This window comes from Poecilia reticulata, linkage group LG20 (assembly GCF_000633615.1).
Source record: "Poecilia reticulata strain Guanapo linkage group LG20, Guppy_female_1.0+MT, whole genome shotgun sequence".
Taxonomy (NCBI): Eukaryota; Metazoa; Chordata; class Actinopteri; order Cyprinodontiformes; family Poeciliidae; genus Poecilia; species Poecilia reticulata.
The window spans coordinates 706006-717967 of NC_024350.1; the positions used below are offsets into that span (position 1 = coordinate 706006).

An 11962-nucleotide genomic window follows, 5' to 3' on the forward strand; every position below is an offset into this window, starting at 1 on the left:
TGTCAACTCCGTCATGCAGTGTCAACTCTGTCAGATGGACTTTTTGTTGTTTTTGGTTTTAAATAATATTTATTTTGTTTCTTGAGAAGCATCTGTCTGCAAAATGAGTAAAAATATCACTAATAGGGTCATTAAAAATGATTTTGTATTTATTTTTGTCAGATGGTGATGACAAAGTTCTGGGTCAGGTCGATTAAAAATGTAATTTAAAAAAAAATGTTGCAACTGGGAGCCTGTACCTTAGCATCTTTACATTTCCAAAACATTATTTGTCATATTTGCATATATGCATAAGGTTGAGAACATTTTTTTTAAATTATGGGAAAATTAAAACCCATTTTGTCCCTATTCTCAAGAATCACTGCCCTATGTCTTGAATTTTTTTTTGGGGGGGAAGCATATTTTATTTATCACTACAGAAGGGTTCAGTGAATGCGCATATGAAACTGGTGGGTTTGGTACCTCAAAAAAGGTTAAGAACCACTGCACTAAGTACTCTTTCCCAGTGCTCTGGGAAGTAGTTCCCACTCCACTTTGTTGTTGTGGAAGACATCCTACATGGTTCTGGTACTGAAAAATTCGTCCTTCAGTCAACAACTATAGACCCGTTGCCCTGACACCCCATTTATTGAAGTTCGTGGAGTGGCTCTTAAGAAACAAACACGTCAGGACTTTGTGCAGTTTTCTCGTCACAGCGTTATAGTTCCTCACCACTGTGCTTAGGTGGTGTGGAACCCTAACCATAAAACAACTGTGCATTGTTGTCAAAACACAGTCAATGTAAAATGTTCTTGGAGAGCATGTTTCAGGGTCTATATCTTTAGTTCATGAAACTGTGGACTAACTCCAGCTTTTCTTGTGAGAATGAGGGAAGCATGTCTCCATAAACTAAAACGCGTGCATCATATTTAAGTAAATACCATGATTCTGTCAATGGTTGTCAATTCTCCCAAACAGGTCATATCTGTGTAGCCTGTCTCTGAGTGTATTCAGACTTTCACATCAGCAACTAGATCTTTGTGTTGTTGGATACTTTTTGCAGGAAGCTATCTGACATTCAACTTCAGAAATTTTTGATAACTGAAAGAGCAAATGATATGTGAAACTAGACTGCAGGTGAAGCCAAGAGAATTGAGATGGAAGTTTTTGAGTTGATCGGCTTTCTTACAGAGACCCTATATGACTCTCGGCTCACTGAGGGATCAAGTCATTTATCCAGACACTGTTGAAGAGCAACGGAGGAAGGGCATCTCTGATCAGGTAGGTCACAGGACACTCCTTCACGTACTTTCACTGTCATAGCCTGTGTCCTTAAAGAACAGCATGATCTGACTTTGTCTGTCCAGGTATTGAAGGATTATCTTGACAACGTTCAGCTTGGTCACATTCTGGACAGGGAGGGCAGCTGGGATGTAGTCCAGGATTGGATGGATGTTCTCAGTGGAGGGGAAAAGCAGAGAATGGCTGTAAGGACTTAGCATACTGAACACCTTTCTCCCTGCTTTATGAAATCATTTTAATTATAATTATTTTTATTTATTATTTATTTATTTATTTTTTTGCTTTGCTGAATGTGAAGATGGCCAGACTGTTCTACCACAAGCCCCAGTTTGCTATTCTGGATGAGTGTACCAGTGCAGTGAGTGTCGATGTGGAGGACTATATCTACAGCCACTGCAGAACGGTAGGGCAGCCCACAGATGTGGATGACACCCAATGAAGGTGAAGTCAGTTGTTGAGGCATCTGAATGCAGACATGGATCACTCCGAATTGATTAATCAGACATTAGACATCACAAGTGCAGCACCTGGACAGTTCATGGTAGATGCAAGTCATGAGTAAGAAATACAAGCTGGATTGTCTGTTCGACATGATGACAACAATCACTACATATGCAGGGTGTGCAAAAGTTCAGCTAAAACAATTTAAGACACAGGCCATCTTATGTCCATCATAATTTTGGACATTATGATGGCCTTTCTGGACTAATGTCACTTTACTACAGAGCCCTTTGCTACTGGAGTATCAGTTTCAGAGCTGATACTTCAGTTTTGTCCCACAGGCAAACTGTTTTATCTTGTGATGTACTGGCAACCAATCTGTGGTGTACACTGCCTTTCACCAAACGGCTGATCATTTAGATGTTAAAATAACAGAGTAACTTTGCTATAAAATTAGCAGGAGATAATGAGTTTGTCTCCACATGAAAATCAGCATGAATTATTTTTATTTCAACATAATGAATAATAAAATATTTTTAGACTGGGTCTAAAGTTTGGTTCTAAAATAATAATCCAACTTTTTTTCATATTAAAAAATTAAGCTTTTTTTCAGAGTAAATAAGATATATTTGCATATCTCCAAACAAGACTTGGTTTTCCTTCAAACCGATGGTGGGACATATGAGTTGCTGTCTAGAATTAACTTTATAATCAAATTAAACCTGGACAATAAATTGCAAATACATCATCATGATCAGTGTGTACATGTTTCTCATTTCAAAATATATTCCAAATGTTGTATTTTGCATACTAATATACATCGAGTACAGTAAGAGTTCATACCCCTTTAAATTTTTCACTCTTTGTTTCATTGCTGCCATTTTCTAAAATCAAAAAAGTTTATATTATTTCTAATGAAGTACAGTCTGCATCCCATCATGACAGAAAAAACAGAAATGCAGAATGTTTTGCAAATTTCTTAAAGAAAAACTGAAACATCACATGGTCATAAGTATTCAGACCTTTTGCTGTGACACTCATGTTTAAGTCGCATGCTGTCCATTTATTCTGATCCTCTTTGAAATGGTTCTACTCCTTCATTGGAGTCCAGCTGTGTTTAATTAAACTGATTGGACTTGATTAGGAATGGCACAGCCTGTCTACATAAGACCTCACAGCTCACAGTGCAGGTCAGAGCAAATGAGAATCATAAGGTGGAAGGAACTGCCCAAGGAGCTCAGAGACAGAATTGTGACAAGGTTACAGATCTGGCATAGGGTGCAAAAAATTCTGCATCATTCAAGGTTCTTAAGAGCACAGTGGCCTCCATGATCCTTAAATGGAAGACGTTTGGGATGACCAGAGCTCTTCTTAGACCTGGCCATCCAGCCTAACTGAGCAATCGAGAGAGAAGAACCCAAAGATCACTGTGACTGAGCTCCAGAGATGCAGTAGGGAGATGGGAGAAGGTTTCACAAAGTCAACTATCACTGCAGCCCTCCAGCAGTCGGGCTTTATGGCAGAGTGGCCCGATGGAAGCCTCTCCTCAGTGCAAGACATATGAAAGCCCTCATAGAGTTTGCCAAAAAAACCACATGAAAGACTCTCAGACTATAAGATTCTCTGGCCTGATGAGACGAAGATTGAACCTTCTGGTGTTAATTCTAAGCAGGTGTGGAGAAAACCAGGCACTGCTTGGCCCCTTTTCCACTGGCTCTAATGGTCTCGGCTTGCTTTGGGAGTGTTTCCACCGGCCTTTTTTTGAGGCAGACTCTGCTTTTTAGGTCCCTTCTTTGGAGCTGGGCCAGCCGGGCTGGTGTTCTGACGCAAGCTTCTCTCCTGTTCACTGATTGGGCGTGGTCAGATGTAGCAGCAAAGAGAGAAGAAAAGGAAAGGGCGTAAAATGTCAAATTCGCTGCAACATGGAAGTGATGGAAATTACAAGCAAGCAGTGGAACAATTATATGCTGGCTTTTCTCTGCATTGGATTTCAATATTTAGTGGCAGCTTGATGGAGCTGTGAGGAATGAATCATGGTGAACACCGACGCAGACGCGGCTAACGCCGCTGCTGCTCTCCAGCCAGGTGAGCAGTTTGTCGATTTATCTGGTTTTTACTATGTTTTATAGTTGCCTACATACAGTCATGGAAGACATTTGAAACAAAGTCTGCTGTATTTTTATTGCTCACTCACAACATGCGCATTTTCTGAAGATAATTACACATTCCTTGGGATCGGAGTGCGCTCTTGACTGTCAGTATTTTACAGCATGTAGCCCTTCATTTGTTTTTTATGTTTTATCTTTGCGTGAATCTACGTGCTTCGATTGCTTGTCATTTTGCTGCTGTTGCACCAGAGTTTCCCCCGTTTGTGAGATAATAAAACACATATGATATTATTCTATTATTGTAAAATGGCTAGATATCAATTCTCCAATTAAACAGTTATAAACTATTACTTGGAGAGGACATAAAAATGAACAATAAACCTGATAAATGAGTGGTATTTATCCATGGCTGTATGTCTGCATAGCTCTAAAATACGTTTTGTCTTTAATTTACACAACTATTCCAGTTATTTATAATTGTGTAAAAATGTTTGTATACATACAAAGTAATGTCTATTTTAAATCATTCCTATGTAACTTCCACATCAGTAGCTCTGTTATTTATCTACATTTATGTGCTATAAGCTATAACATCTGATTACTTGCAGGGAACAGAAGAACATGGCTGACATGATAGTGAACGATGAGGAGAACCATCAGAACAATAACTGGATCTCCTTCAGCAGGAAGCAGCTACCAGCAGAGATGGCAGAGCTCCATGCAGAGGGTTGAGGCAAACGGAAGAAGAATAAATGCTATTGTGTCTCAATGAACAAAGTCTCTTTTTTATACTCACTCCACACATTATTGTACATACTGTAGTTTGTATGACTACAGTATGTAGTCATACAGTTTGGAGAATTGTCCTAATACAATCCTCCCAAAATGTGAGGAGCTTTAGACACAGTGAAAATAACATATATTTCACTGTCACTTAAAATTATAGATTACCAATGAAGGTATCCAAAAGTGAATATATTCAGCAAAAGAAACATTTTGACGTTATCAAGGTTACTATTAACAAGAACCCAAAGTACAATTCATGTTTCTTAATTTCTATGTTGTACAACATCATTATCCACTCACTGTTTAGATGTCTTCCTGGAAAATCTTCAGTGTAAGAAAGTGAGAAAACTAGGACAGCTTAGATTAGAAGGAATACAGCTTCATTTGTTCTCAGTATGACTTGACCAGGGGCCTCCTACATAAAAGAATGTGCAGTTTTCACACTAAAACTTGACGTACGAAAAAATTTTGAAAATTGCAGCGCACAAAAAAATAGGATGTATAAAGCCGTGCGCATGCACATGGCCGCGCACCTTTCCTTTATAAATCCTAATATGCGGGAAATAGAGCGCAGCTGCTGGTCCGCCTGTCGCCACCCATAAATACATATGTAAATTAGTATAAATACCCAGAAGTCTGCCACCTCATTGAAGCAATAACCATGGCAACGTCCTTGTTTGAAGCAGTATAAGTATTTGTAATTGTAATAATTATATAGTTTATTTAAAGGGTGCTTTGAGGGCACATAATGACACCTCAAAGAAAAAAAATCCAAATTAAGATCGTGCAAATTGTCTTTTTGTACAGTAGCACGTTCAGCCCGGATTTAAAGACAGAGTCATTTGAGTGGGGTATGTGGACATTTATTCTAAATTGGTAGAATCATGCACATGATTGTACTATATACACTATGCACATATTTTTATTCATTTACAGAATAGAGATGCTTTCTGTCCATGAAGGCATATTCACAAAGCGGGCAGCTCGACGGAAGGATGGCTGCAGCTGTACCCGTCTTGTGCGAAATTCTGTTCCCCTGTGAAATTCTGTTCCCCCTGTGTCGGGAGCGCGCATTGCAGCCAGAGAGGTGGGTCCGGTGGATCTGACCATTTTCACGGTGCTTCTGATCGATTTCTCGGTAAAAAGGGGGGAACCAAATATTTGAGCTCTTTCAGCCATCTGAAATAATTTGTTCCCCCTACATAAAATGAACATGTACAGTGAATTACTTTCTTTGTTACCTAAAATTTGAACCATTAAATGAAGCTGTACATTTCAGTTTGCAGAAAATCTTCTAGTAAAAGAGATTGTGGATTTTCCTGTTTCCACTGCGGCGTCTACAGCATGAGGTTGGACATTGCCGTGAGACTTATTCTTAACGATGATTATAACATTAATATTCTTATTTTGAGTGTTAATAAAAATTTTTATCATGATTACTATAATTTGTATGTTTTGATAAAAAATATGTACTCAGCCAAAACTTAATACATCAACATGAAATATGAAAACAGTTATTTAAGAAAGTTGTTTGTCTATAACTTAATAAGTACAATAATTTCATTTTCTATAGTTATTAAAAGTAGATGCGGTTGAGGGTCAAGAAAACCCCCAACATCCTGCATATTTACAATATTAGATCAAATTATCAATGCGACACTTGAAATCTGGACTAGATTATTCTCCTCTTCAAGAAGACTCTTTATTACCATGTTTGTGATTTGTGAAACTTTTATCTGATTCACTGTACATGTTCATTTTATGTAGGGGGAACAGATTATTTCAGATGGCTGAAAGACCTCAAATATTTTGTTCCCCCCTTTTTACCGAGAAATCGATCAGAAGCACCGTGAAAATGGTCAGATCCACCGGACCCACCTCTCTGGCTGCAATGCGCGCTCCCGACACAGGGGAACAGAATTTCGCACAAGACCGGATCTGTGGAAACATGGTCACTCCAAAATAGAGCCAAGGCGAGCCTGGCTGCTAAAGTAGAGCCAGTGGAAAAGGGGCACGTCTTGTCACCTTCCCAACACAATCACAATGGTGATACATGGTGGTGGCAGCATCATGCTATAGGGATGTTTTCAGCTGCAGGGAGGACGACTGGTTGCAACTTAAGGAAAGATAAATATGATCAAGTAGAGAGAAATCCTCAAAGGAAACCTCTTCCAGAGCGCTCAGGACCTCAGATTGGGTTGAAGACCCGAAGCACACAGCTAAAATAACAAAGGAGTGGTTTCAGAACACTGGCCCAGCCAGAGCCTGGACCTCTGGAGAGACCTTAAAATGGCTCCACCAATGTTCACCATCCAACCTGCCAGAACTGGAGAAGATCTCCAAATCCAGGTGTGACAATCTTTTTGCATCATTCCTATGAAGACTCATGGCTGTACTAGCTCAGTACGGTGCTTCTACTCAATACTGACCATGTGGTATTTCAGTTTTTCTTTAATAAAATTGCACAATTTTCACATTTTTTTTCCTGTCAAGATGGGATGCAAAGTGTACATTGAGAAATATGAACTCTTGATGGCTGCAATGAAACAGAGTGAAAATTTTAAAGAGGTCTGAATACTTTCCATACACACTGCTGAGTCTCGGCAGCAGAACACTGGACACAAATGCGATGTTGCATCAGTGTAGATTAAATCAAAACAAAACGTTCTAATATCGTAAATCAAACCATTAACCAAACAAAACAAGCTTGAGATCTTTTCTCGAGATGATGACAGAATGGCATTATAACGAAATTGGTTTGCTTTAAAGATTCTGAAAACTGGCCTGCCCATTGGCCCACATGGCTCTTGAGCTTTGGCCTGCGTGGCCTGTGCACTCTGGTGGAGTTTTTACCAGATGCATATAAGAAGTAAATCAGATGAAGAATCAGCAGCGTTAAACGCCAAGTTTTAACGAGTCTTCTCTACATGTTCTGTTTGACCCACAGGTGGGCATTACGTTGTTTACAGTGTCCCACAGAAAGTCCCTATGGAAACACCATGAGGTAATCACAGAAGCTGTTCAACACTTCCTTATATATATTATTATATATTGTTCAGACCTTTTGTGTTTCATGATCTACATTATAGATGATCATTATATGCTGAAATGTTCTATGTTGTTTCCTCTGTCTATACTGTCTGACCCACATGGCTCTTGAATTAATTAATCCTCTCCTGTATTGTTCTCTTTATGAAGTACTATCTCCACATGGATGGCAGAGGGAGCTACGAGTTCAAGCCCATCACAGAAGAAACTGTAGAGTTTGGCTCCTGAATGCTAGGTGACGGAGCCACACGGTTCTCTTAGAAACAGTCCATTAACTTGGTTCTTTGAAGACACAATTCACAGCTATAGCTAGAAAATAATATGTAAGATGTTTGTTTTTTTTTTTGCTATTTAACATAAATTTTGTTTGGGTTAATCTTTGTGATTCTGTAAAATGTAAATTTTTTACTTAACAGCTTTTTGAAGGATGTGGGTATTAGCCTTTATTCTGAACTTTGACTGCCTGTGCACCAGATCGAACTCACAGCAGCGACAGGTTTTAAAAGACTGCGTTCTTTGAGAAAAGATCAAGTATTTGTCCAAATGTATGATAGATTCTCCAGGTCTCCTGTCATATTATAAGTACTGAGGCTGTTTTGGTGTGAACCTGTTAATGACTTGATTTCACTGTAAGCACTGATCATGGTTTCTTTCCTGGCTCATTTCAAATTCTCTGAATCATAGACTTCCAGTAAGTTTCCAGACCAGGTTTTAGTGCTGATCACAGCTTCAGTTCATGATCATAACTTAGTTCCATTTTGGTTGCTGAAGTCTAAAGATCCAATCAGGAAACAACAAATCTTCTTATTTTTAAACTGGCCTCTTTCCTGGTTCGTAAAGCAGTTTTTAAATGTTTAAATATTTCTCTGGCGGTGAGCTAAAACAGAAGTCAAGCTAATTTTACTTGATCTTTATAACTGCGGACTAGGTACACATATATGACACTATATGATTATACACACCCACAATAAATGTTTTTTTCACTCTAATGTACTTTATAAATAACCTTATTTTGGAATAAAGAGGCCTTAACTGTACTGTTGGTTTTATATGAACAGTAATTATGTCATAAACTCATTTTGCATTTAAAATGTATAAAACTGTAGGAACCAAATCTTCAATGCCCCTTCTGTTTTTCTTTACATATTCAACATTTTTTGTGCTGCAGAGGAACACAGTTAATAAGAAGTCAGACCACCAACCAGACTTAAAGTTCTGATTTTACTCGGAGAGGTTCAATGATGTGCTTAATGTTACTTATAATTAATTGTTTTGGTATTTTTTAGTGTCAAAACATTTGACACTAAGGTGTAAACTAGGATCATCCCAATAAATTAGAACGTTAACAAAATGTTGCAGTTAATTAAGTCAAGAACTGAACTGAATACTGTAACAATAAATTGGACCACAGCATAAAGCCAAACATGCCACAATGAAATGCATCAACAGCAGGGGACTGTCATACAGGGTTCCAGGGGGAATCCAGGTAGATTCCATCAGAGAAATGCGCAGCGATTCTAGCTCTTCATGTAGGGCCGGGCCAAGGCAATACAGAGCCTTGGGTAGGATCACGATTTAGGGCCCCTCATCCCCTCCAAAGGCTAACAACGGTGTTTAAATACAGATTTAGTGAAGTCTGTGAGAAGGGGACCAAGGTTAATTGGCCAAGCTTAAAATCAATCAGATTATTGGCTATTATTTGCTGTGATGTATTTGTGAACCAACCGAGCTAAAACACTAAGATTACAGATAGCATCATATTGTAGCCATGGCAACATAACAGCCAACTATCAAGGTGATTCTTTGCACTTTTACAAAGTAAACGTCTAAGTTAAATATTAAATGTACATTTTTCTTCATTTTAATGCTGCTGAATACATTAAATCAAATTTAATAGCATTGACATTCTCAATAAATGATTGATAAAGTTTTAGATCTATGATCTGTTACAATTCAACCATTACAATTCAATGTTAATATCTCTTTGGGCATTGGGTATCCCTGATGTTGTAGTCCGTGATGTGCTTGATGCTCTTCCACATACACTGGTGGTTGTTGGTGGTGAAGTGACCCTGAGTTTTCTGGCCATATTTGGCCTTTCAGTCCTTTCCTCACCTCTGAGTGCTGATGCCTCATCTGTGATGAACTCGGCGTCCCTCCATCTGGGCCCAGCTCAGATGAAGCAACTACACCCACTGGAGTATGCTAGTCATATTCTACGCAGCACATACAAACCAAGAGGTGGCGCCCTGGAGCACACCGCATACACCAACCATTAAAGATAGTCCCTGTTGCTCAAGGTGGTTCCTGATCTCGAGTGAGAGTGCATATCCTTTGAGGTACCGAAATACGGGCAGGGAACCAATCATGGTGGGCCCGCAGCCTCAAAGAGTGAACCCACAAAACCTAACTTTCAGCCACTTGGAGATGATGAAGCCAAGAACAGAGAAGGTGTATTCTCCAGGTCCAGCACTCCTGCTGGACCTGGAGCTGCAAATCTGCACTGAAAACAGTCCTGGAACACAGTGACTGTCTTCTTCGTTGGCGTAATCCGCCTCATCAACGGACGATAAGCTGGCGCCAGCAGGAGGGAGATGTGGTCAGAAAGGCCAACATGATGACATTAGAAAGTTGCTCCTTTTATTATCTTTACATATGTTCTCTGTCTCTTAAAACAGGTATTTTACTCAAGGATTTAAAAGTAGCTAAAGCAACTTTGTTCAAATCTGGGGATGTGAATTTATTCAGTAACTATCAGCTGATTCCTGTGTTATCTAAAGTACTTATAAATTGTAAAAAAAATAAAATATATAAAATAAAATAAAAACTTGTACAATCATCAGTATGAATTTAGAAAAATAAAAAACTTGTCCAGAAATATTTTTTTCTTTGCAGTTTGTTGATAACTTTGTCAATTGATATATTTGTAGATTTTTCAAAGGCATTTGACACTAAATCAAAAAATTCTTTGTCAACTCAATAGGCCCTGTAGCGAAAGGCTAAGCTTTGGATTTTAGAAGTCAACCATAAAACTCAAAAATACAAAGAAATAGCTTAAACTAACAGTGACATAAAACTTTGATACAAGCAAAGAGACTGTACTTCTGTAAACAACACTTTTCTTTAAGAAGAAAAGTTGAGAAAACCATCAAAGGATGATTTTTGATAAATGTAAGGAATTAATCATTACAAATATCAGTAATGATTGTATTGAATTGAAATAGAAGAGAGGGTCAGGAAATGACTAACGTGGTGTGGACACAAGGCAGAAGCTCAGACACGGAGGGATATGGGGCAATGCAACGCACCACAAGTCGAGATGAGTTCGTTAAGCTTAGCATGAAGAAGTTTATGTGATGAAGACAACCGTGATATTTCACAAGGATCAATGGAAAGAAAAGTCTGAGATTCCCACTTGGATCTGTTGCTCTGGGACCTGATCTCAGATAAGAGGAAGACAATGGATGGATGCAGGTCAGTTTTATAGTCAATAAAAGGTGAAATGAATTTGTGACCTGATGACAACAAAAAGTCATCTCAGAAGTCCGACTACTCCTGCCAACATTGCCGTGTCATGAGGTGGCAATGTTGGCAGGAGTGGTGGCAGTTCATTAATGATGAAAACATGAAGCTGTCAGTATTTAAGGACGTTTAAGATGCAAGTCAGGATGCCAGTTAGGGTAATTAATCTAAAGAGACATTTCAAGGCTAACTGTAAAAATCTGCTTTATTGGTTTACATAAAACTGGAATATCAGAATCCACATATTTTGTGTGCATTGCACAAATGATGAGGATTTCAATTGTATAATGGCAAACAAAACCAGGACTTTGGACATAAATAACATTAGTTTTATTTAAAACGTCACAAAAATTCTAATAAAAAATGTTTTACATGTTCATATTCAATCATTTTAAAGACCTTTCACAATAAACACATCTAACAACAAAAAGGCTAAAATGCCAACTGAACTTTCCATAAATTAAACAGCAGACATAAAGTATTTGTAGTGCATTCATTTAGTATAAAGTTTTATATGAACTTTTACTGAGCCCAAAGAAATCCCACATCTCAACTATTCCAAAAATTATTTAAAAACATATATATTTTAGTTGTACCGCTCACCAAAGAAAGAGATCCATAAAAATCTTGTAGTTTCAGTATGAATTCAAACTGCATGTTATCTGCAGCCTGAAAGAACAACCATTTAAACGTCTCACAGTGTAAAGCAGTTTCACAGAAACTTCAAGTAGGATCATTCCAGTGTATGACATTGGAAGGTTGGATACCCCACCCCT

The 11962-nt window shown here is 38.4% G+C and overlaps 1 protein-coding gene across 1 annotated transcript in view; it reads left to right on the forward strand.

Moving 5' to 3' along the window:
• abcd3a (ATP-binding cassette, sub-family D (ALD), member 3a) overlaps positions 1-8778 on the forward strand; it is a 51317-nt gene extending 42539 nt beyond the window's left edge. The window contains exons 19-23 of the mRNA XM_008438246.2: positions 1171-1260; positions 1347-1466; positions 1580-1684; positions 7564-7620; positions 7815-8778. Coding sequence (XP_008436468.1) covers positions 1171-1260; positions 1347-1466; positions 1580-1684; positions 7564-7620; positions 7815-7892 — 450 coding nt within the window. The 3' untranslated portion in view covers positions 7893-8778. The remainder of the gene's footprint in view (positions 1-1170; positions 1261-1346; positions 1467-1579; positions 1685-7563; positions 7621-7814) is intronic.
• The last annotated feature ends 3184 nt before the right edge of the window (positions 8779-11962 follow it).